The 21,994-nt window shown below is 55.3% G+C and overlaps 1 protein-coding gene and 1 long non-coding RNA gene across 4 annotated transcripts; both read right to left on the bottom strand.

The window, feature by feature from the left end:
• Positions 1–1,677: 1,677 nt before the first annotated feature.
• LOC122380953 (codanin-1-like) lies at positions 1,678–12,842 on the bottom strand (the record flags this gene model as incomplete). Its single annotated transcript, XM_043364604.1, has 11 exons — positions 1,678–2,784; positions 3,056–3,366; positions 3,681–3,843; positions 4,275–4,429; positions 4,846–5,077; positions 6,281–6,484; positions 7,501–8,067; positions 8,667–8,821; positions 11,000–11,181; positions 11,950–12,793; positions 12,827–12,842. Coding segments are annotated over 11 exons (3,210 nt in total), but the record flags the coding sequence as incomplete, so codon positions are not given.
• Positions 12,843–13,048: 206 nt separating this feature from the next.
• Positions 13,049–16,034, bottom strand: LOC122381320. Of its 3 annotated transcripts, none has more exons than XR_006256517.1 (4): positions 15,974–16,034; positions 14,823–14,951; positions 13,370–13,488; positions 13,049–13,188 (listed from the first exon to the last, which is right to left on the bottom strand). It is a non-coding gene; the product is annotated as an uncharacterized LOC122381320 (long non-coding RNA). The 3 variants fall into 3 exon arrangements; XR_006256516.1 differs by lacking the exon at positions 15,974–16,034 and adding an exon at positions 15,874–15,932; XR_006256515.1 differs by lacking the exon at positions 15,974–16,034 and adding an exon at positions 15,436–15,532.
• Positions 16,035–21,994: the final 5,960 nt, after the last annotated feature.

The following is a 21,994-nucleotide window of genomic DNA, read 5'->3' as shown; positions in this document are numbered from 1 at the left end:
TGAATGCCTTTGAAGTTCTGCCGCCCACGTGTGCCACCCGGCGACGCTAGTGTCCGGTCCCTTCACAGCGGCACGCGCACGGCCCTCCAGCTGAATCATGGTTGATCAGCCGATGTGCTTTTGGTCTGGAGCAATGACTTTAAATGACAGACACTCCACGAAAATGACTAAAAGAGGTTCCGTGCCTTTTGACAGCCTACTGACGTACAAATTAACACATCGATTATGGTGCTGTTGACAGCCAATCATAGAACACCCTGAGGGCCGTGTCCGTACAGGAGCCGGGGATGGCCGGACCTGCGGCCGCCGTCAGCTCTTGTCTAACCTGAGCCGCCCATTTACGGCCAGCTCGCCCGAATACCTGGCTGAGCTCCAAGCGCTCATATAATGCGAGGGTCATGACGAACCATAAAAATGTCCTGTGATGTGACGGGTTTCAATGGAGCGCATAGAAGTGCGATGACTGAGCAAGACTTCATTGGGGGACAAACATTGATCTTTCCTAACTTCACTGGTCTACAGTGGCGGATCCAGGATTTCGTCATGCCGTATTGTGGTGTCCCCCCCCCCCCCCAAAAAAAAATCAACGGATTTCGACCACTTACTTTTCGGGATGGGGCCCCCTCAGACCCAGGGAGAGTGCTCCTTCAGACCTCGGATTTCGGAATGGTGCCCCCGGAGACCTCGGAATGGTGCCCCCGGAGATAGACTTCGGGATGGTGCCCCCTCTGCCCTCAGACCTCGGGATGGTACTCCAACTCGGGATAGTGTCCCCGGAGAACTCGAGATGGTGCCCCTACGGACCTCGGGATGGAAATAGCCCCACCCGAGGAGAGGGACAGAAATGGGCCTCCGTAGTCCGGGGGATACCGAAAACGGTAACCTATTCCGATAGACCTAAATGGTGCCCCCTTAGGAGACTTCTGGGTTGAACCACCCCTCGGTGATGAATAAAAAAACTCCGTGATGGTGCCCCCGGGAGGCCCAAATGGAGGGGGCCACGGCTCCCCCCTCCCCTGGATCCCCCACTGCTCATCTAAGATCGTCGGTTTCACTCTTAAGTTTGAGGTTTTTGACATAATGACTGTGATTTGACTATTATTTTCTTACCTCTTCCATTGAACTGTCACCTTTTCCTTCTTTAACTTTTCGCCTTTAACCCTCGCCCGTATCGGTGTTTTGCCAGCCGCGAACGTATGTATATGATTGTACTCGTATAGGGGGAGGGCTGGGGGTGGGGTCCGTTGCCCCCCCCTTGCCGGTTGGCTCCTGATCGAGCTAGAGATTCGCGGAAAAAGGGGCGTGCCGTCCTGACCAATCAGGTCAGGACTTTTGGGTCAGGTCAATGACCCAAAAGTCGGGAAAAGCGGGACCTGTTAGAACGTCGTTAGGTGTGACTGCTATGGTTTTCGGGATGCTGATCACGAATATCACGTTAGTTTTGATCCCAGATGACGTCTTAATGCATTTAGGCCAGGACGGGTAGGTCAGGTCAGGTCAACCAGTAGGGGCCCTGCCGGTCATATTCGTCAACCGTCTTTGACAGCTTCCTAAATCCTAACATGTGATGGTACCAAAACTGCTTCGTACAAGTTAAAATGACCGCTAATTCGAATTCAGCTAAAACAACTAGCCTAGAAAGAAGAAACATGTAAAACTCGAAAAAAGTGAGCCGAGGTCATCTGAAGAGTCGCCACTAGTGCGTTCGGTGCCTTTTAGAGGAATTCATCTCGCACCAGTTTGTACTCCGGTACCGCTATATTGCGTTCGTTTGTAGGAGTGTTCAGAGAGGCAACGGCGAACACCATTGTTGACATTGTCACTCGGCTGGAACACCATTATATGCCACGGTAGGACGGGCACAGGTCGGCTAGTAAAACAGGGATCCGTCAGACGACTGCGCTGCCGGCCGGCTGGCCGCCCTGCAGTGCTCACAGCGGCGGCCGGTCTCACGGGCCGCCTCACAGCCCGGCGCCGAGTCCGACCGGCACAGCCCGCCACGGCCGGCCGCCGCAAACACTGCGTATACCACAGAGTACACATTATGGTCGAGCACCTGACGCACGGAACTCAGCCCGTAATACACGCGCCACACGTAAAACCATCGGAATTAAAAATGGTCACCATCTCTTCATAAACACGGCGAACAGTCCACGAGATAAGAAGGCACTTGGCCCAGAGCCGAGCTGAGGAGTGCCGCCACAGCCGAGCTGAGGAGTGCCGCCACAGCCGAGCTGAGGAGTGCCGCCACGGCCGAGCTGAGGAGTGCCGCCACAGCCGAGCTGAGGAGTGCCGCCACAGCCGAGCTGAGGAGTGCCGCCACAGCCGAGCTGAGGAGTGCCGCCACAGCCGAGCTGAGGAGTGCCGCCACGGCCGAGCTGAGGCCGAGACCGGTGGCGGCGGTCAGCTGAGCTGAACGAGCGGGGGCCGCCGCCGCCAGCAGGGCGCGGCCGACTCCAGCCGCCGGCCCAGAGCAGCTCCGGCCGCACCGCCGTCCTCGGCCACCGGGTGGGCGGCACCGAGATCCTCCGAGCGCGCGGCCTCCAGACGGAGATCCTCCAGTGTCGTATCCTCCAGACGGAGATCCTCCAGTGTCGTGTCCTCCAGACGGAGATCCTCCAGTGTCGTGTCCTCCAGACGGAGATCCTCCAGTGTCGTATGTTGCTCGGCGCCACCGGCAGCGGCGGTGGCCCGCTGCTGCTCTGGCGGCGCGCTCTCAGGACGCGTGCGGCCAACAGCGGTCTCCTCCGCCGCCGAGCAGCCGCCGCCCGGCGGGACCGCCACCTGCGCGCGGACACGGGCAGACGTCAACCAACAGCCGCCGTCCGCACAGCAGGGCAAACAGGAGGGGCCACCCGGATCTCATACACGGCAGGGGAGACGGGCGGGGGCACTCGGCTGTATCTGAAAGCGGTGCTTTGACAACCGAATCATTAAACATACAGCGTGGCGTGAATAAGCACTTTATGAAGGCATGTGTGGCGGTCTTTTGATATATCTATTCGTGGGTTACGTCTTAATTGGGCCCCAGGCCACCCCCGCCGCGCCCTCTGACCTTTCTCCGCGGCTGCCCGGCCGACCTCCGTGACGGCTGCTCCGGCTGGCCGGCCGATCTCCGTGACGGCTGCTGCGGCTGGCCGCCGGCCGCTGCGCCCAGCGGAGTCGGCTGCGGCGGCTGGCCGTCGGCCGCGGCCAGCAGCGTCCGCAGACAGTCGTCGGCGGCGGCCGGCTGCCGGGCGGCGGCTACCTGCCGGCGCACCGGTTCGGCCAGCAGCTGGGCGGCCGGCTCCAGCCCCAGCGCGGCCCAGCAGGCCAGCACAGCGCGCTGGGCCGCCGGCGTCGCCAGCAGCTCCGGCCGGCTGCACGCTGCAGGCAGATACAGACGCTGACGAGGAGTCGGCACACGTCGCGGACAAACCCAGTACAGTACAGTGAACATTACGTGACGAGACACTGACTACGAACACTACGGATGTGGAGCTCAAGAACATAAAAAGACGGATGTTGGAGGACAGAAAAAAAGCTCAGCTGAGCGTAATTCATTTAACAATGTCCAGACACCCGGGCACGTTTAGAGCGGTAGTCCAGTGGCCTGGAGCGGTCCGGCGGCGCTGACTCGGGCACGGGCGGCGCGCGGAGGGTCCCCAATCCCCCTCCCCCTCCCCGCCGGGCGTGCTCACCGAGCGTGACGACCAGCTGGGTGCTGAGCTGCTGCAGACAGCGGCCGGTGGCGGGCAGCAGCCGGCTCCACTGGCCGTACACGGCGCTCACGCGGCCCAGCAGCGACTCGAGGCCGGCCGGCGACGGCAGCCGGGCGCCCGACAGCGCGCCGCACACCGCGTCCTGGCGGCGCAGAGCAGTTACAACACCGCGTCCTGTAGCTACACGGCGGGAGGGGTTACAACACCGCGTCCTGGAGCTACAAGGCGGGAGGGGTTACAACACCGCGTCCTGGAGCTAAACGGCGGGAGGGGTTACAACACCGCGTCCTGGAGCTACACGGCGGGAGGGGTTACAACACCGCGTCCTGGAGCTACAAGGCGGGAGGTATTACCACATCGCGTGGTGGAGCTACACGGCGAAAGGGTTGGGGCAGATGGTCCCAGATCTACACAGCGAGAAGAGAGGATGTGATTCACACCTTCGAAACACGGTCTGGAAATGAATGTTGAGCAAAATATTGGTAGCGGGCGAGGGCGCGCTGGGAAACTAGCCAGACGTGAGCAGACTCTGCTGTTGCGCGGCCCGGCGGGACGGGCCGCCCCCAGTCTGACCTTGACGTCCATCAGGCAGACGGACGGGGAGCGGACGTCGGCCGGCCGGTCGGGCAGGTCCGACAGCGGCGCCGGCGCGTCGGCGGCGGCGTCGGCGCGTCGCAGCCGGCGCAGCTCGGCGCGGCACTGCTCCTCCAGCACGTGCTGCACAAAGTCTGCCGGAGCGGCGGGCGGCGGGCGGCGGTCAGCGCCCGGTGATAGCGGCGCGGCGCAACACCGAGTCAGCCGGCCGGCCAACCCCGGTAGCAAAGGCCATGAATACTGAATAATAGGTTGGTGCTACCAAGTATCCTGAAGTAAGTGCTAAGCTGCTAGAAGTATTTATATTTCCCAGCATCAATAAATCATCGACAAGCGAAATATCGAACAAGGGTGCATGTCGCATGGCACCACTGTTTTTGCTCCAAGTCTGGTTAGTTATTACATGCTATGACTTGCTACATTGTTATATTTATTATATTGCTCTATGTTATTGGCATTCATGCATGAGACAACACTGGCTGCGCCGGAGCGGCGGCGGCGCACAGTGCGGCGCGGCCGGCGCTCGGCCGCCCGGCGGCTGGCCACTGACCGCGGGTCAGGTTGGTGTTGATCCAGCAGTTGACGCGGCTCAGCACGCCGGCCTCGGTCAGCCGGTGCACGGTGCGTCGCGCCCCCTCAGTCAGCTCCTCTCCCACCAGCAGGGCGCCGAGCGCGTCGGTCACCAGCGCGCCGGCCCGGCGCCGGCAGCCGGCCGCCAGCTGCCGCACCAGCGCCGCGTGCTGCGCCAGCACCAGCGCCGACAGCCGCGCCGGCAGCCAGCCCTGGCGGCGGCGGCGCCCGGTGAGACGCGGCGGCACAGGGCGGGGGACGGGACTCAGCCAGCGGACCGGGCAGGGCGGGGGACAGCCGACAGGGCAGGGCGGCAGACGGGACTCAGCCAGGGGACCGGGCAGGGCGGGGGACAGCCGACAGGGCAGGGCGGGGGACAGCCGACAGGGCAGGGCGGGGGACAGCCGACAGGGCAGGGCGGGGGACAGCCGACAGGGCAGGGCGGCAGACGGGGCTCAGCCAGGCGACAGGGCAGGGCGGCAGACGGGACTCAGCCAGGGGGCAGGGCGGGGCGGCAGACGGGACTCAGCCAGGGGACGGGAGAGCGGGGGGACGGCAGCCAGCCCCCGGTAGCCGAGACGGGATAAGTACTGGGAGGGCGGAGGCTCCTGAGGGCAGCCTGGAGGACACCAGACGGAAAGCAGATGGTGTCGACGGCCGCTCACAGTCCCCCCCCCCCCCCCCCAACAACAACGGACAAACGACAACTGTCAGCCGGGCCACAGTTACCAGTGCAAAACACAAACGATGCGCCCCGTCCTCCCTGTAAGTCAATTGTTTGATCAACACATCTGAAAGCATTTAACACATCATCTGATCTTCAGTGTTTCTCTTTCCTGCCATTGTCTGAGCGACGACGCTGCTACCCACCCCACTAACCCGAGCATTGGCGTCCTGTCCCATGCACCCCAGTGCCGCCCGTCCGTATCCACAACCCAGTCCGTCCCCAGTGAGTGCCGCCCGTCCGTCCCCACTACCCAGTGAGTGCCGCCCGTCCGTATCCACTACCCAGTGAGTGCCGCCCGTCCGTCCATCTCCAGGGAGTGCCGCCCGCCCGTCCGTCCCCAGTGAGTGCCGCCCGTCCCTGTCCCCAGTGAGTGCCGCCCGTCCGTCCCCCGTGAGTGCCGCCCGCCCCCGTCCCTGCCCAGTCAGCTATCCTCCGTCCGTCTCCATCGCCGCCCGTCCGTCCCCGGCAGTAGCGATAGTCGCCAGTGCCCCGTCTATACAGGCAGTAGCAGCAATCCACCCCCCCCGTCTATACAGGAAGCTGTAGCAGCAGTCCACCCCCCCCCCCCCCCCCCAGTATATACAGGCGGCAGTCCGGCAGTCCCCGGTGCCCCGCCTATGCAGGCGGCAGCCCGGCAGTCCCCAGTGCCCCGTCTACACAGGCGGCAGCAGCCGGCCGGCGGTCCCACCTTGATCTGGAAGTCCTGCTCTCCGCGCCGCAGCCGCTCGGTCATCTGCTGCCGCAGCGGCGTCACCAGCGGCGCCGTCAAGGCCGCCAGCTGCGGGCCGCGCACCAGCTTTATCAGCGCCGACGACAGACGCTCCACGGTGAACGCGGCCGCGCGCCGCAGCGACGGGTGGTGCGACTGGAAAAAGGCCTCCTCCAGCTCGGCCTGCCGGCGGCGGCACAGCGTCGGAAACACGCCCAGCCACAGGCCACAGCACCGCGCACCGCCCGCCAGCGGACGACAACGCATACAACACTGCGCATAAAATATAGGCAGAGTGCAGAATATAACTGACGCACCGACCAAATCTGTCCTGCACACCGCTCTAGATCTACGGCATGATCTCGTCAGTTCGCCAATACCACGCCGACACAAAGAGCACACCCACCCGCAGTCCTCCCGTAGATCCCCTATGTTCTATGGCATTGAGTCACCACTCCTTCACACGTCACGGAAGGTCGCCAAATCCCCACCTTTTCCACCAGCACAATAACTGAACCGTCAACGGCCACACAAACCCCCACCTATCCACCAGCACAATAACTGAACCGTCAACGGCCACACAACCTATCCACCAGCACAATACCTGAATCATCAACGGCCACACAGCCCCGCCTGCAGGCTGCTGTCCGTCCGTACCCGAGTGCCGCCCCGTCCGTACCTGAGTGCCGCCCCGTCCGTACCTGAGTGCCGCCCCGTCCGTACCTGAGTGCCGCCCCGTCCGTACCTGAGTACCGCCCCGTCCGTACCTGAGTGCCGCCCCGTCCGTACCTGAGTGCCGCCCCGTCCGTACCTGAGTGCCGCCCCGTCCGTACCTGAGTGCCGCCCCGTCCGTACCTGAGTGCCGCCCCGTCCGTACCTGAGTACCGCCCCGTCCGTACCTGAGTGCCGCCCCGTCCGTACCTGAGTGCCGCCCCGTCCGTACCTGAGTGCCGCCCCGTCCGTACCTGAGTACCGCCCCGTCCGTACCTGAGTGCCGCCCCGTCCGTACCTGAGTGCCGCCCCGTCCGTACCTGAGTGCCGCCCCGTCCGTACCTGAGTGCCGCCCCGTCCGTACCTGAGTACCGCCCCGTCCGTACCTGAGTGCCGCCCCGTCCGTACCTGAGTGCCGCCCCGTCCGTACCTGAGTGCCGCCCCGTCCGTACCTGAGTGCCGGTCCGTCCGTACCTGAGTGTCCGTACCTGAGTGCGGCGCGCGGCCGCCGTCCTAGCGTCTGCCGGCCGCGCCGAGATGGGGATGATTTTGCGCAGCGCCGGCGACGGCTGGTAGGCGCGTCCGGCGCGGAACTGCTGCAGCGCTACCTTCTGCTCGGCCAGGTACGGGCAGCACACGTAGAACAGACTGGGCCGCACCAGGTCGCAGCTGTCGGCGGCGGCCGCGGCCGGGGGCGGCGCGCCGCGGCGCACGTACAGCCGGCCGAACTCTGCCAGCAGCTGCTCCATGCGGCGCCGGTCCATGGCAGCCAGGTGGTCCTTCTCGCACAGGTTCTGCACGTGCGAGTGGATCTCGTACAGGTTCTCGTACTGGAGGCGCAGGAAGAGCGCGTTGTGCGCCGTCAGCGCGGCGGCGCGGCGCAGCGCGCGGAACATGGCCACCAGCAGGCTGAAGACGGTCTGGTGCGCCGAGGTCAGCACCGACACCCGGTCCATCATGCAGATGTACTCGATGATCCAGGGCAGCGTGATCACCAGCTGTCGCCGGCGCACGGCTCCCTCCAGACAGCTGAGCAGGTCCAGCGGCGGCGGCAGCTGGCGAGCACACGGGCACACGTGACGGTCACCGACCCACCGACAGACTAGGCCGCACAGGTCACCGACCCACCGACAGACCGGGCCGCACAGGTCACCGAAACACCGACACACTGGGCCGCACAGGTCACCGAAACACCGACAGACTGGGCCGCACAGGTCACCGACACACAGACTGGGCAGCACAGTTCACCGACACACAGACTGGGCAGCACAGTTCACCGACACACAGACTGGGGCAGCACAGTTCACCGACACACAGACTGGGGCAGCACAGTTCACCGACACACAGACTGGGAGACACAGTTCACCGACACACAGACTGGGCAGCACAGTTCACCGACACACCGACAGACTAGGCCGCACAGGTCACCGAAACACCGACACACTGGGCTGCACAGTTCACCGACACACAAACTGGGCAGCACAGTTCACCGACACACAGACTGGGCAGCACAGTTCACCGACACACAGACTGGGCAGCACAGTTCACCGACACACAGACTGGGCAGCACAGTTCACCGACACGGACGCTGCCGGTGTTGGCGGCCCAGACGCCGGCCGGCAGTAACTGACGGGCAGACGGCTCGCCGACTCACCCGGTTTCTCATCTGGATGCTGCTGGTGAGCACCTGCTCGGGGATCTCGCCGTCGGCGTGCAGGCCGCGGAACGTCACCAGCCCCAGGAACTTGGCCAGCAGACGCAGCCGGAAGATGCGCTCCGACACAGCGCGCACCGTGGACGGCTGGACGCCTGGCGGCCGGCCGGGCCGGGGCGTCAGACGGGCCGGGACCGGGCCGGGCCGTTCCAGTCACGGGAACACGCAGGACGGGCGAGGCGATGAAGCAGCAACAAGTATGGGCTATTTCTGTATTTCTGTATTTGCGCAAATCACCAACAGGCTTGGCCCAATGACAGGTGAAGTTATGAAGGTATATCACACACCAGACACACTATAAAAATAATGATCTGTTCCAAGTACAGAAGACTATAGAAGTAATGAAATTTCTACAGTCATTTCATTACTTCTATGAAGTAATGAACTTCTATAACTAATGAAGTAATGAAATGACTATAGGCTAATGAAAAGTGTATCCGATGTTACCCGCAATCAATAACAAGCTCACGTCTATTTGCCAATCGGTGTGTTGGTGAAAATTTGCCCCGCCATCTCATGCATATGGTATACTAAATATGCCACTGTGACATCAGTGTCATATATCAGTGTTTCTCTTCTCTCATATCAGTAGGCGGAACTATGGTCAAGCGTACCCATTTTCGGGAACGCATTTTCGTTCCCATGTTTGGGAACGATAAACCCAAATATGGGAACGCCATGTAGGCATTATTTAAAACAAGAAAAAGAACCGTTAAATGACGTCCAAAAAATATAAAACGATCGTGAACCGCCTGATATTTGTCTCAATATTGTTGGGAAAGAGTTTGATATTGTAAGGCCCATCGTAGTTTCAAATCGTTCCCCTATTTCTAAAGCAGTCCATCATCCGGGCCGCGAGCCCAAATTTGGGAACGCTCTCGTACACTGGCGCTGCAAGCGTTCCTTATTATGGGAACGGCGTACCCAAAATTGGGAACGATTTCACCGAAGCCTTTCAGGGGCTCTTTTCATTAACAAGCATCACGTCCAACGCCGCAAATAATTGTTGACGCAACAATCATCAGATGACCTTTCCGGCAAGACCGTCGCATGTTTTGCCCGGTCTTCTGCGCTTTTATTCCCGTCGATCTCGCAGCGGGCACGCCCCCCTCTGCAGGATTACGTAATTCACAACGCTCAGCGATGTTCAACAAGGTCTTCCATACCTATATCCACCGTCCGTGCCGAGGGTGGAGACATGTCAAGCACCTGTCTGTTTATCACCGATAGTTGACGAGTACAAGGAAGTATCCAAAAATGGGAACGCTGAATATGTTACACCCTCAAAACACCTAATCCCAATGAAAATCTAGTTTTTTCCTTTCTTAATGAGTGTAAGTGGCAAAAGGCCTGGTAGGATGGGCACGGGGAATGATCGAAATCAGCATAGAAATTATAAATAAGCCACACAGAGCGACCTATATAAGAGAAATTCCCCCAAAACGATCATGCTTAGAAACACGGAAGACAAAAACCACGCTCATGACGCTCCTTATAAAACAACGCTAAACAGCTAGCATCCAAATAAAATATGTCTTTCCGGGCTGATAAAATACAGCTGAATAATTTTCGACCACTTAAACTGAGTTTACAACAGTAGTTCGGTAAAATCACGCACGTTCTACGCGGTCGTCCGCCTCGACACCAAATGTCAACAATATTACCTCGGGACTGTCCGCGTGTTCGCTTGCATATGTCAGCATCTGGTGTCGCTAGTATGAAACTTCATATCCAGGCGAAAATTATTATACTTGACCTCAAAATGTAAAAAACGCTTCATTTTCCTTAAAATTGCATGTTAAATGTAGTGTAACCCATGTTTTCACCATTCCGCCACTTCAAAAAATCATTAAAAATATCATTCGACGGTCAATTTCCTTGTTCAACGGTCAGATTAAAGATAATTTTATAGAGACTTCGTAGATACTTAAATTAGCGTGCACTTTTTTGAGACGTGATGCACTAATGAGTTTTAGTGGGCGAACGGCCGAAAAATTACCTTCCGTTCTCATAAATGGGAACGCCCGTTCCCATATTTGGGAACTCCGTTCCCAAAAATGGGAACGTTCCTATATTTGGGTACTCATGACCATAGCTCCACCTACTGATATACGGTCTTTCAGTGGCCTTATTACCATGAGACCAAGAGCGAATATCGTTCACTAAAGTCAATAGTGTACGGATGGACTCCCATTGTCCAGTTCCCCGGCTGGACTGCGGGCTGAGTCCGAGTCTGAGCCGCACTCCGCTCTCAGAGTCTGACTCTGACTCACCTGAGTCGGGCAGGTGGACCGTCTGGCCGTCCAGCTGCAGGACGCTGCTGGCCAGCAGGTCGCGCAGCGCCGCCGAAAACTCGGCCGAGTCGGCGCGCTCCAGCAGCTGTCGGAACAGCTCCTCGGCGCCGGGGAAGTCGCGCCGGCCGCCCGAGCGGCCCACACACACCGGCTTCAGAAACCTGCGCGCCCAGGGCACGCACAGTCAGAGAGACCAAACGCGACCACCGAAAATAGACGTAAACAAATGGACTCGCTCAGCAAACACCAAACTTGACCTCCCGCATGGCCTAATGGTTTAAGCGTCCGTCTAAAAAATCGGTGGCAGCGAGTTCGCAGCCGAAAAGCCACAACGTGGTTTGACCCGGGTGTCTATATACAGCCATCTGGCAGCTGGTCGGAGGGTCACGGGAGGGCCCGGGAGGAACGTGCCGCTATCTACTGGTGATATGCTTAACTTTTCATTAAAATTATCACCGGTGGACCAGGCGTTGGTATGGTCGGACCCAGTTTCAAGGCACAACCCTGCAGCGCGCGCTGCACTACGCTTCTGCATTGGTACGGCGTTTGATAGAAACTCGCCTCGGCGCTGCAGCGTTGCGAGCGTCCGAGTTTGTTGATGTTTCTATGGAAACCGCTACACGTAACACGCGGCAGCGTCGTGCCTTCAAACAGGGTTCAGGTGGTGGGCCAGTGGTGTCTTTTAGAAGCACCGCTTGGTTCGGCACCCGGGACCTAAGTTTCTTCTCTTTCAATGCACTCATTAGATCGACTTAAATTACGTTGAGTAGCAGCAAATTCGGTTTCCGTCCAAAGTAGGGGGTGGGGTAGTGCAAAAATCGGTATGTCAGAGCGTAACAGCATCAGTGAAATAGTCTGCAGCTGCTGCGGACAGCTGTGTGCCGCCGTCGGTGCCGGTCCGGCCCCGAGTCGGTGGTCGGCGCTCCCACCTGTCGCTGAGTCGCTGCAGGCGCGCGCGGTCCGTCTGCTGCAGCAGCTCGGCCGGCTCCTGCGCGCCGCCGCCGCCGCCGCCCGCCAGCAGCAGCAGCTGCGCCTGGAACAGCCGCGCCAGGTGGTGCATGTTGACCGGGTGCCGGCAGAGCGCCACCAGCGCGCGCGGCTCGTCGCCCAGCACGGCGTCCGGCTCCCAGTGACCGGCGCCGGCCGCCGCCGCCGAGCGCCACCGCTCCAGCAGCGCGTGCAGCTGGTCGTGCTGGCGCCGGAACGCGTGGAAGCTGGCGTCGGACGGAAAGTTGGGCCGGTACACCAGCTCGGCGTAGAAGGCCAGCGAGTCGGGACGCTCGCCGTCCCCGTCGGCGGCGGCGGCCGGCGGCGGCGAGGCGCACGGCCGGCGCGCCGGCAGCTCCCGCAGTGCGTCGGCCAGCTGCGGGTGGAAGGCCACCAGCCGCCCGTTGGTGGCCAGCAGACGCAGGTGGGCCGCGTCCAGACACACCAGCAGGCCGCGAAGCCGCCATAGCGTCTGCACCGAGAAGAAGACGGCGTTGTGGAGCGAAGTGAGCAGCACGGACTCGGCCGGCGGCGGGCCGGCGCCACCGGGCGCCACCAGCAGACGCACCAGGAAGCTGAGCTCGATCGAGAGGCCGAGCAGCAGCGCGTGCTCGATCAGGTGCGCGTAGAGCACGGCCAGCTCGGTGAGCCGCTCGGCGCCCGTCACCCGGTCAGGAGTGGCCGCCGCCACCGGCGGGCCGGCCGACTCGCCGCCGCGCAGCAGCTGCTTCACGGGCGTCACGAAGGCGGCCGGGTCGTCCGGCCCGGCGCCGGCCGACTCCCGGCCGCCGCCCGCCTCCGCCGCCGGCGCCAGCCGACTCTGCAGCTTCTCCAGCCGGTCGGCGGACGCGTCGGCCGGCTGGCCACCAGGGCTGCGCCGGCCGCGCCGCGGCGCGCGCGGCTCGGTGGCCACCACCAGGTCGGCGAGCGGCACGCGGCGGGCGCCGGCGGGCGGCCGCGGCTCGGTGGCCGGCCGCGCCGTGCGCCGGCCCCTGCCGCCGCCGCCGTGCCGCGGCGGCTGCTGGCGTGTCTCGGAGGGCGGGTGGTCGGGGCGGCGCACCGGGATCGGCACGGCGTCCACGGCCAGCCGGCGGCGCGCTGCCGGGCGGCCCTCGCCGGCAGCCGGGTCGGCCGGTGCCGGGCCGCCGGGAGTGGCCGGAGCCTCCTCCGAGCCCAGCAGACTGTGGGAGGCAGCACTGCTGTCAGTACTGCAGCACCAAACAAACCAATCAACAGGAAGGTAGTAACTAATGCTGCACTCTGGACAATAACAACAATAAAAATATGGTAAATCTCCAAGACAAGAAACCAGGAATAAACATGAAGTTTTCCTCCCACTCCCCCCCCCCCCCCCATACATACTGTTTGCAGTCTTCATGCAGGAAATCTGTAAAATTTGTTGCAAAGTGGGGCCTCAGGTGTTGGTACTGCTCCAGTGTCTCGGTAGCATTCTGATGCTTCCTTGATCCATCTTTCTTCTTCTAGAACAAAGAGCAATATGATTCATTATGACAAAATATTTAATATACTTAACCCGCGCCCCGCTGGGCTATTCAGCCATACGCGCCCTGCTGGGGGGGGGGGGGGGCAGATTCTGCCCCCCCTGTCTAACTTCCGAACCGATGGTCGTAGAAAGACGGGGAAAACGGCAATCGAAAGCTCTCAACAAGGCGGATCTTAAGAGCCCAAATTTTTTTTGCTTAAGTAGGTCAGAGGTCAGGTCAAGGTCAGGTCAAGGGTACAAAATGCAAGTTTCTACAGTATCGGCCTTGCACCGTAGTTGCCGAAGAATGGACTGAGACTGATTGCCCAAAACGTATTCTTAGACTACCAAGACAATATTCGTTGCATACAATGTCATTCAAAGGTCAAGGTCAAGGTCAGGTCAGGTCACCAAAAACAAAATATAGAAATAGGCATGTGCGACACATGTTTTATGGGTCATTTCACTCATAAAATTCAATAGGCACACTCAATAAGTGATATGGACCACCTCTGGATGAATTTCAGGTCGAGGTCAGGTCAAGGTCAGGTCATGTGAGGTCAAATTTTGAAGTTGGTTGTTTAGGCCTAAAAAGGTGTCTAACTGATGCAGTTTTTCACGGCGAATCGAATGGTGCTATTTTCAATTCCGTACGAGGTCTAGAACTTCCAAAAAAGTCATTTTTCAAAATTTTTGTTTGTCGTGACGTCATAAAATTTTGAATATCTCCCACATTTTTGAACCGATTCTTCTAAAAATTGGTACGTAGGTGCACAAAGACCACTTCTCTAACATATATTCCGGTTTTTTCGATACACTCAAAATTTTGGATTTTATAATTATTTTCCCAAAAAAGTCAGTTTTTTGAAAAAATTTGGGCCAAAATCCAAAATATTCAAAAAACCGAGATAGCCATTTGATAGACAAAGTGGAATCACGTATAACCTTTTTTGTTACGTCTTGATTCCTTTAAAAATGAAGATGTTAGCGGCGTTTGAAATTTTGCCGTTTTTGAGGCGAAAATGGCGAACATGACGTCACTAAAACGTCAATTTCTCAAAAAATTTCCGACGGATTTCGCTCAAATTTTCAGGGAACGTGTCAAATTGATGTATGATAAGGTACTGTAAATTTAACGTCACTGACGTGACGCGTTTAGAAGTTATTGGCGAAAAACGGGAGGGGGGGCAGATTCTGCCCCCCCCCCAGCGGGGCGCGGGTTAAGCTTTGTGCATCATGCAATCCATAGTTACATAGCCTGAGACACCATAATGCTATTACCAAGATCCCTATAGATGTTTATTACCAGTTGGCACACCCCCTGAGTCTCACCAAAGAGCTGGATGACAGCCAGGCAATGATTGTATCTGCAGAGAGTGTTTGCAGAAGGTCCACTAGGCTAGGCAGTGTCCCTGTCAGGTCTTCCTTCACGTCCTGGACAGACTCCATCTCAGGTGCTCCCTGTAACATCACCACCAGTAAAGTGATGGGCATAACTTAAATTTTATAAGTTATCATGCACAGTACATAAACATTGTCTGTTCACTTACACCATAGGCATAGGGTAGATGTTAGGTTATCTCTGGTAGGTTATCTCTGGTCATTAAACATTGAACCAAACCATAACATAAGTCATTTGTTGACAAATGATAACTCAAATGATAAGTCAAGTAATAATGATAAGTCAAATGATAAGCCATTTGTTTTTAGTTTTATGCAGCTTAAGTTAGTATGATTAAACGTCATGGTTTTAAGGATCTTATTGGATCTTCTGTGACAAGCTTTGAGGTTGACTGATGAATTTAGAGTCCTTTTCATGCAATTCCTGAGCATGTTATTACCTATGTTATAATTAGGTACAACACAAACAAGATATGATTGTCAATTGACAGGGAATCAATGAGATCAGATCAGAGGCCAGTTTTAACAACAGAAAAATAGTCACCTTCACATATGGAGCGTAAGTAAAAGTGCTGGGCAGGTAAGCGGATAGGGCTTTACCATTTACACACCATATTTAAAGCGGTCTTTGGGCAAAAAATTCCGGTAGGCGGCTATTATTCTGTTGGTAATGGCCTCAGAACTAGAGACTCACAGGCTTTATGGTCAAGCCTTCAAAACTATGTAGTGGCAAGGTAGGTAAGGTAGATATCTACCTAATTATTTCATGCTTTAAAAAATGACCTCATTTTTCCGGGAATACGGCATAAACCCTTATGGGACTCAAACGGCTCAAATTGAAATTGTACCCGTTTCAATAGGCCAACTAACAGCGGAAGCATTTGATTATGGAAGCTCAAACACCACAAGGCACAAAGAGAAGTGATATCATATATTGTGATATGATATATTAATATGTATAAAATTTGCAGAAACCGAGCACCTGTCAGTGATCTCAGTAATAAAAATTGCCGCGCTCTCCACCGCGCTGTAAATAACTTAGCAAGTCCTGTTCGTTCACAATTCTCTTTTATCAGTCATACTTCGGTTTCTCGGCTTTTAATTGGTGGAGTTCGTGTGCTTCACCAATAAAATGCAGCAGTTAGATGTAACGGAAGTTGGCACAGATTCAGCACAGATTCAGTACAGCACAGATTCGGTAGGGGGAAAAAAGGCCCCGGTAGAGGGAAACCTTTATGACCCGTTTTCCCCTAGAAATGACGTCACAAAGAGGTAAAAATGGGTATCATCAGGTATCAATGGGTACCCCGTAAACTCGTAAAAAATCCGTAAATTCGCCCTTGTACGGCCAAAAACGGGGCGCTAGGGTAAAAATGGGTATCAATCGAAAGCTCTCGTTTACCCAGACACAGTCCTGCAGGAAAATTCCACTTTTTCCCCATAGGAAAGTTTTTACGGGAAAATCAAAATTTCGGGTCAATGGGGGGTCCCCCCCGATTTCGTTCAAAATCGGCACACAGGTGCCCCACCACCAGCCGAGAAACTTTCCCCAAAACGGTCCCCGTTGCATTGACGTTTAAGGCACGTAAAGCCCCCTAGACTCGTAAAATATCCGTAAAATCGCCTTTGTACGGACAAAAAAGTGGTGCTATGGTAAAAATGGGTATCAATCGAAAGCTCTCGTTTACCCAGACACAGTCCTGCAGGAAAATTCCACTTTTTCCCATAGGAAAGTTTTTACGGGAAAATCAAAATTTTGGGTCAATGGGGGGTCCCCCCCCCCCCGATTTCGTTCAAAATCGGCACACAGGTGCCCCACCACCAGCCGAGAAACTTTCCCCAAAACGGTCCCCGTTGCATTGACGTTTAAGGCCCTTAAAGCCCCGTAAACTCGTAAAAAAATCCGTAAATTCGCCCTTGTACGGCCAAAAACGGGGCGCTAGGGTAAAAATGGGTATCAATCGAAAGCTCTCGTTTACCCAGACACAGTCCTGCAGGAAAATTCCACTTTTTCCCCATAGGAAAGTTTTTACGGGAAAATCAAAATTTCGGGTCAATGGGGGTCCCCCCCGATTTCGTTCAAAATCGGCACACAGGTGCCCCACCACCAGCCGAGAAACTTTCCCCAAAACGGTCCCCGTTGCATTGACGTTTAAGGCCCGTAAAGCCCCCTAAACTCGTAAAATATCCGTAAAATCGCCTTTGTACGGACAAAAAAGTGGTGCTATGGTAAAAATGGGTATCAATCGAAAGCTCTCGTTTACCCAGACACAGTCCTGCAGGAAAATTCCACTTTTTTCCCATAGGAAAGTTTTTACGGGAAAATCAAAATTTTGGGTCAATTGGGGGTCCCCCCGATTTCGTTCAAAATCGGCACACAGGTGCCCCACCACCAGCCGAGAAACTTTCCCCAAAACGGTCCCCGTTGCATTGACGTTTAAGGCTCTTAAAGCCCCGTAAACTCGTAAAAAATCCGTAAATTCGCCCTTGTACGGCCAAAAACGGGGCGCTAGGGTAAAAATGGGTATCAATCGAAAGCTCTCGTTTACCCAGACACAGTCCTGCAGGAAAATTCCACTTTTTTCCCATAGGAAAGTTTTTACGGGAAAATCAAAATTTCGGGTCAATGGGGGGTCCCCCCGATTTCGTTCAAAATCGGCACACAGGTGCCCCACCACCAGCCGAGAAACTTTCCCCAAAACGGTCCCCGTTGCATTGACGTTTAAGGCCCGTAAAGCCCCCTAGACTCGTAAAATATCCGTAAAATCGCCTTTGTACGGACAAAAAAGTGGTGCTATGGTAAAAATGGGTATCAATCGAAAGCTCTCGTTTACCCAGACACAGTCCTGCAGGAAAATTCCACTTTTTTCCCATAGGAAAGTTTTTATGGGAAAATCAAAATTTTGGGTCAATGGGGGGTCCCCCCCGATTTCGTTCAAAATCGGCACACAGGTGCCCCACCACCAGCCGAGAAACTTTCCCCAAAACGGTCCCCGTTGCATTGACGTTTAAGGCCCTTAAAGCCCCGTAAACTCGTAAAAAAATCCGTAAATTCGCCCTTGTACGGCCAAAAACGGGGCGCTAGGGTAAAAATGGGTATCAATCGAAAGCTCTCGTTTACCCAGACACAGTCCTGCAGGAAAATTCCACTTTTTCCCCATAGGAAAGTTTTTACGGGAAAATCAAAATTTCGGGTCAATGGGGGGTCCCCCCCGATTTCGTTCAAAATCGGCACACAGGTGCCCCACCACCAGCCGAGAAACTTTCCCCAAAACGGTCCCCGTTGCATTGACGTTTAAGGCCCGTAAAGCCCCCTAGACTCGTAAAATATCCGTAAAATCGCCTTTGTACGGACAAAAAAGTGGTGCTATGGTAAAAATGGGTATCAATCGAAAGCTCTCGTTTACCCAGACACAGTCCTGCAGGAAAATTCCACTTTTTTCCCATAGGAAAGTTTTTACGGGAAAATCAAAATTTCGGGTCAATGGGGGGGGGTCCCCCCGATTTCGGCTGGTGGTGGGGCACCTGTGTGCCGATTTTGAACGAAATCGGGGGGGACCCCCCATTGACCCGAAATTTTGATTTTCCCGTAAAAACTTCCCTATGGGGAAAAAGTGGAATTTTCCTGCAGGACTGTGTCTGGGTAAACGAGAGCTTTCGATTGATACCCATTTTTACCCTAGCGCCCCGTTTTTGGCCGTACAAGGGCGAATTTACGGATTTTTTACGAGTTTACGGGGCTTTAAGGGCCTTAAACGTCAATGCAACGGGGACCGTTTTGGGGAAAGTTTCTCGGCTGGTGGTGGGGCACCTGTGTGCCGATTTTGAACGAAATCGGGGGGGCCCCCATTGACCCAAAATTTTGATTTTCCCGTAAAAACTTTCCTATTGGAAAAAAATGGAATTTTCCTGCAGGACTGTGTCTGGGTAAACAAGAGCTTTCGATTGATACCCATTTTTACCATAGCACCACTTTTTTGTCCGTACAAAGGCGATTTTACGGATATTTTACGAGTCTAGGGGGCTTTACGGGCCTTAAACGTCAATGCAACGGGGACCGTTTTGGGGAAAGTTTCTCGGCTGGTGGTGGGGCACCTGTGTGCCGATTTTGAACGAAATCGGGGGGACCCCCCATTGACCCGAAATTTTGATTTTCCCGTAAAAACTTTCCTATGGGGAAAAAGTGGAATTTTCCTGCAGGACTGTGTCTGGGTAAACGAGAGCTTTCGATTGATACCCATTTTTACCATAGACCCACTTTTTTGTCCGTACAAAGGCGATTTTACGGATATTTTACGAGTCTAGGGGGCTTTACGGGCCTTAAACGTCAATGCAACGGGACCGTTTTGGGGGAAGTTTCTCGGCTGGTGGTGGGGCACCTGTGTGCCGATTTTGAACGAAATCGGGGGGACCCCCCATTGACCCGAAATTTTGATTTTCCCGTAAAAACTTTCCTATGGGGAAAAAGTGGAATTTTCCTGCAGGACTGTGTCTGGGTAAACGAGAGCTTTCGATTGATACCCATTTTTACCCTAGCGCCCCGTTTTTGGCCGTACAAGGGCGAATTTACGGATTTTTTACGAGTTTACGGGGCTTTAAGGGCCTTAAACGTCAATGCAACGGGGACCGTTTTGGGGAAAGTTTCTCGGCTGGTGGTGGGGCACCTGTGTGCCGATTTTGAACGAAATCGGGGGGGACCCCCAATTGACCCAAAATTTTGATTTTCCCGTAAAAACTTTCCTATGGGAAAAAAGTGGAATTTTCCTGCAGGACTGTGTCTGGGTAAACGTGAGCTTTCGATTGATACCCATTTTTACCATAGCACCACTTTTTTGTCCGTACAAAGGCGATTTTACGGATATTTTACGAGTCTAGGGGGCTTTACGGGCCTTAAACGTCAATGCAACGGGGACCGTTTTGGGGAAAGTTTCTCGGCTGGTGGTGGGGCACCTGTGTGCCGATTTTGAACGAAATCGGGGGGGACTCCCATTGACCCGAAATTTTGATTTTCCCGTAAAAACTTTCCTATGGGGAAAAAGTGGAATTTTCCTGCAGGACTGTGTCTGGGTAAACGAGAGCTTTCGATTGATACCCATTTTTACCCTAGCGCCCCGTTTTTGGCCGTACAAGGGCGAATTTACGGATTTTTTTACGAGTTTACGGGGCTTTAAGGGCCTTAAACGTCAATGCAACGGGGACCGTTTTGGAGAAAGTTTCTCGGCTGGTGGTGGGGCACCTGTGTGCCGATTTTGAACGAAATCGGGGGGGACCCCCCATTGACCCAAAATTTTGATTTTCCCGTAAAAACTTTCCTATGGGAAAAAGTGGAATTTTCCTGCAGGACTGTGTCTGGGTAAACGAGAGCTTTCGATTGATACCCATTTTTACCATAGCACCACTTTTTTGTCCGTACAAAGGCGATTTTACGGATATTTTACGAGTCTAGGGGGCTTTACGGGCCTTAAACGTCAATGCAACGGGGACCGTTTTGGGGAAAGTTTCTCGGCTGGTGGTGGGGCACCTGTGTGCCGATTTTGAACGAAATCGGGGGGGACCCCCCATTGACCCGAAATTTTGATTTTCCCGTAAAAACTTTCCTATGGGGAAAAAGTGGAATTTTCCTGCAGGACTGTGTCTGGGTAAACGAGAGCTTTCGATTGATACCCATTTTTACCCTAGCGCCCCGTTTTTGGCCGTACAAGGGCGAATTTACGGATTTTTTACGAGTTTACGGGGCTTTAAGGGCCTTAAACGTCAATGCAACGGGGACCGTTTTGGGGAAAGTTTCTCGGCTGGTGGTGGGGCACCTGTGTGCCGATTTTGAACGAAATCGGGGGGGACCCCCATTGACCCGAAATTTTGATTTTCCCGTAAAAACTTTCCTATGGGGAAAAAGTGGAATTTTCCTGCAGGACTGTGTCTGGGTAAACGAGAGCTTTCGATTGATACCCATTTTTACCCTAGCGCCCCGTTTTTGGCCGTACAAGGGCGAATTTACGGATTTTTTACGAGTTTACGGGGCTTTAAGGGCCTTAAACGTCAATGCAACGGGGACCGTTTTGGGGAAAGTTTCTCGGCTGGTGGTGGGGCACCTGTGTGCCGATTTTGAACGAAATCGGGGGGGGGACCCCCCATTGACCCAAAATTTTGATTTTCCCGTAAAAACTTTCCTATGGGAAAAAAGTGGAATTTTCCTGCAGGACTGTGTCTGGGTAAACGAGAGCTTTCGATTGATACCCATTTTTACCATAGACCCACTTTTTTGTCCGTACAAAGGCGATTTTACGGATATTTTACGAGTCTAGGGGGCTTTACGGGCCTTAAACGTCAATGCAACGGGACCGTTTTGGGGGAAGTTTCTCGGCTGGTTGTGGGGCACCTGTGTGCCGATTTTGAACGAAATCGGGGGGACCCCCCATTGACCCGAAATTTTGATTTTCCCGTAAAAACTTTCCTATGGGGAAAAAGTGGAATTTTCCTGCAGGACTGTGTCTGGGTAAACGAGAGCTTTCGATTGATACCCATTTTTACCCTAGCGCCCCGTTGTTGGCCGTACAAGGGCGAATTTACGGATTTTTTACGAGTTTACGGGGCTTTAAGGGCCTTAAACGTCAATGCAACGGGGACCGTTTTGGGGAAAGTTTCTCGGCTGGTGGTGGGGCACCTGTGTGCCGATTTTGAACGAAATCGGGGGGACCCCCCATTGACCAGAAATTTTGATTTTCCCGTAAAAACTTTCCTATGGGAAAAAAGTGGAATTTTCCTGCAGGACTGTGTCTGGGTAAACGAGAGCTTTTGATTGATACCCATTTTTACCCTAGCGCCCCGTTTTTGGCCGTACAAGGGCGAATTTACGGATTTTTTACGAGTTTACGGGGCTCTAAGGGCCTTAAACGTCAATGCAACGGGGACCGTTTTGGGGAAAGTTTCTCGGCTGGTGGTGGGGCACCTGTGTGCCGATTTTGAACGAAATCGGGGGGGACCCCCCATTGACCCAAAATTTTGATTTTCCCGTAAAAACTTTCCTATGGGAAAAAAGTGGAATTTTCCTGCAGGACTGTGTCTGGGTAAACGAGAGCTTTCGATTGATACCCATTTTTACC

Source organism: Amphibalanus amphitrite, unplaced genomic scaffold (assembly GCF_019059575.1).
Source record: "Amphibalanus amphitrite isolate SeventyFive unplaced genomic scaffold, NRLGWU_Aamphi_draft 000010F_arrow, whole genome shotgun sequence".
NCBI lineage: Eukaryota > Metazoa > Arthropoda > Thecostraca > Balanomorpha > Balanidae > Amphibalanus > Amphibalanus amphitrite.
This window is presented reverse-complemented; position numbering and strand designations above follow the sequence as displayed.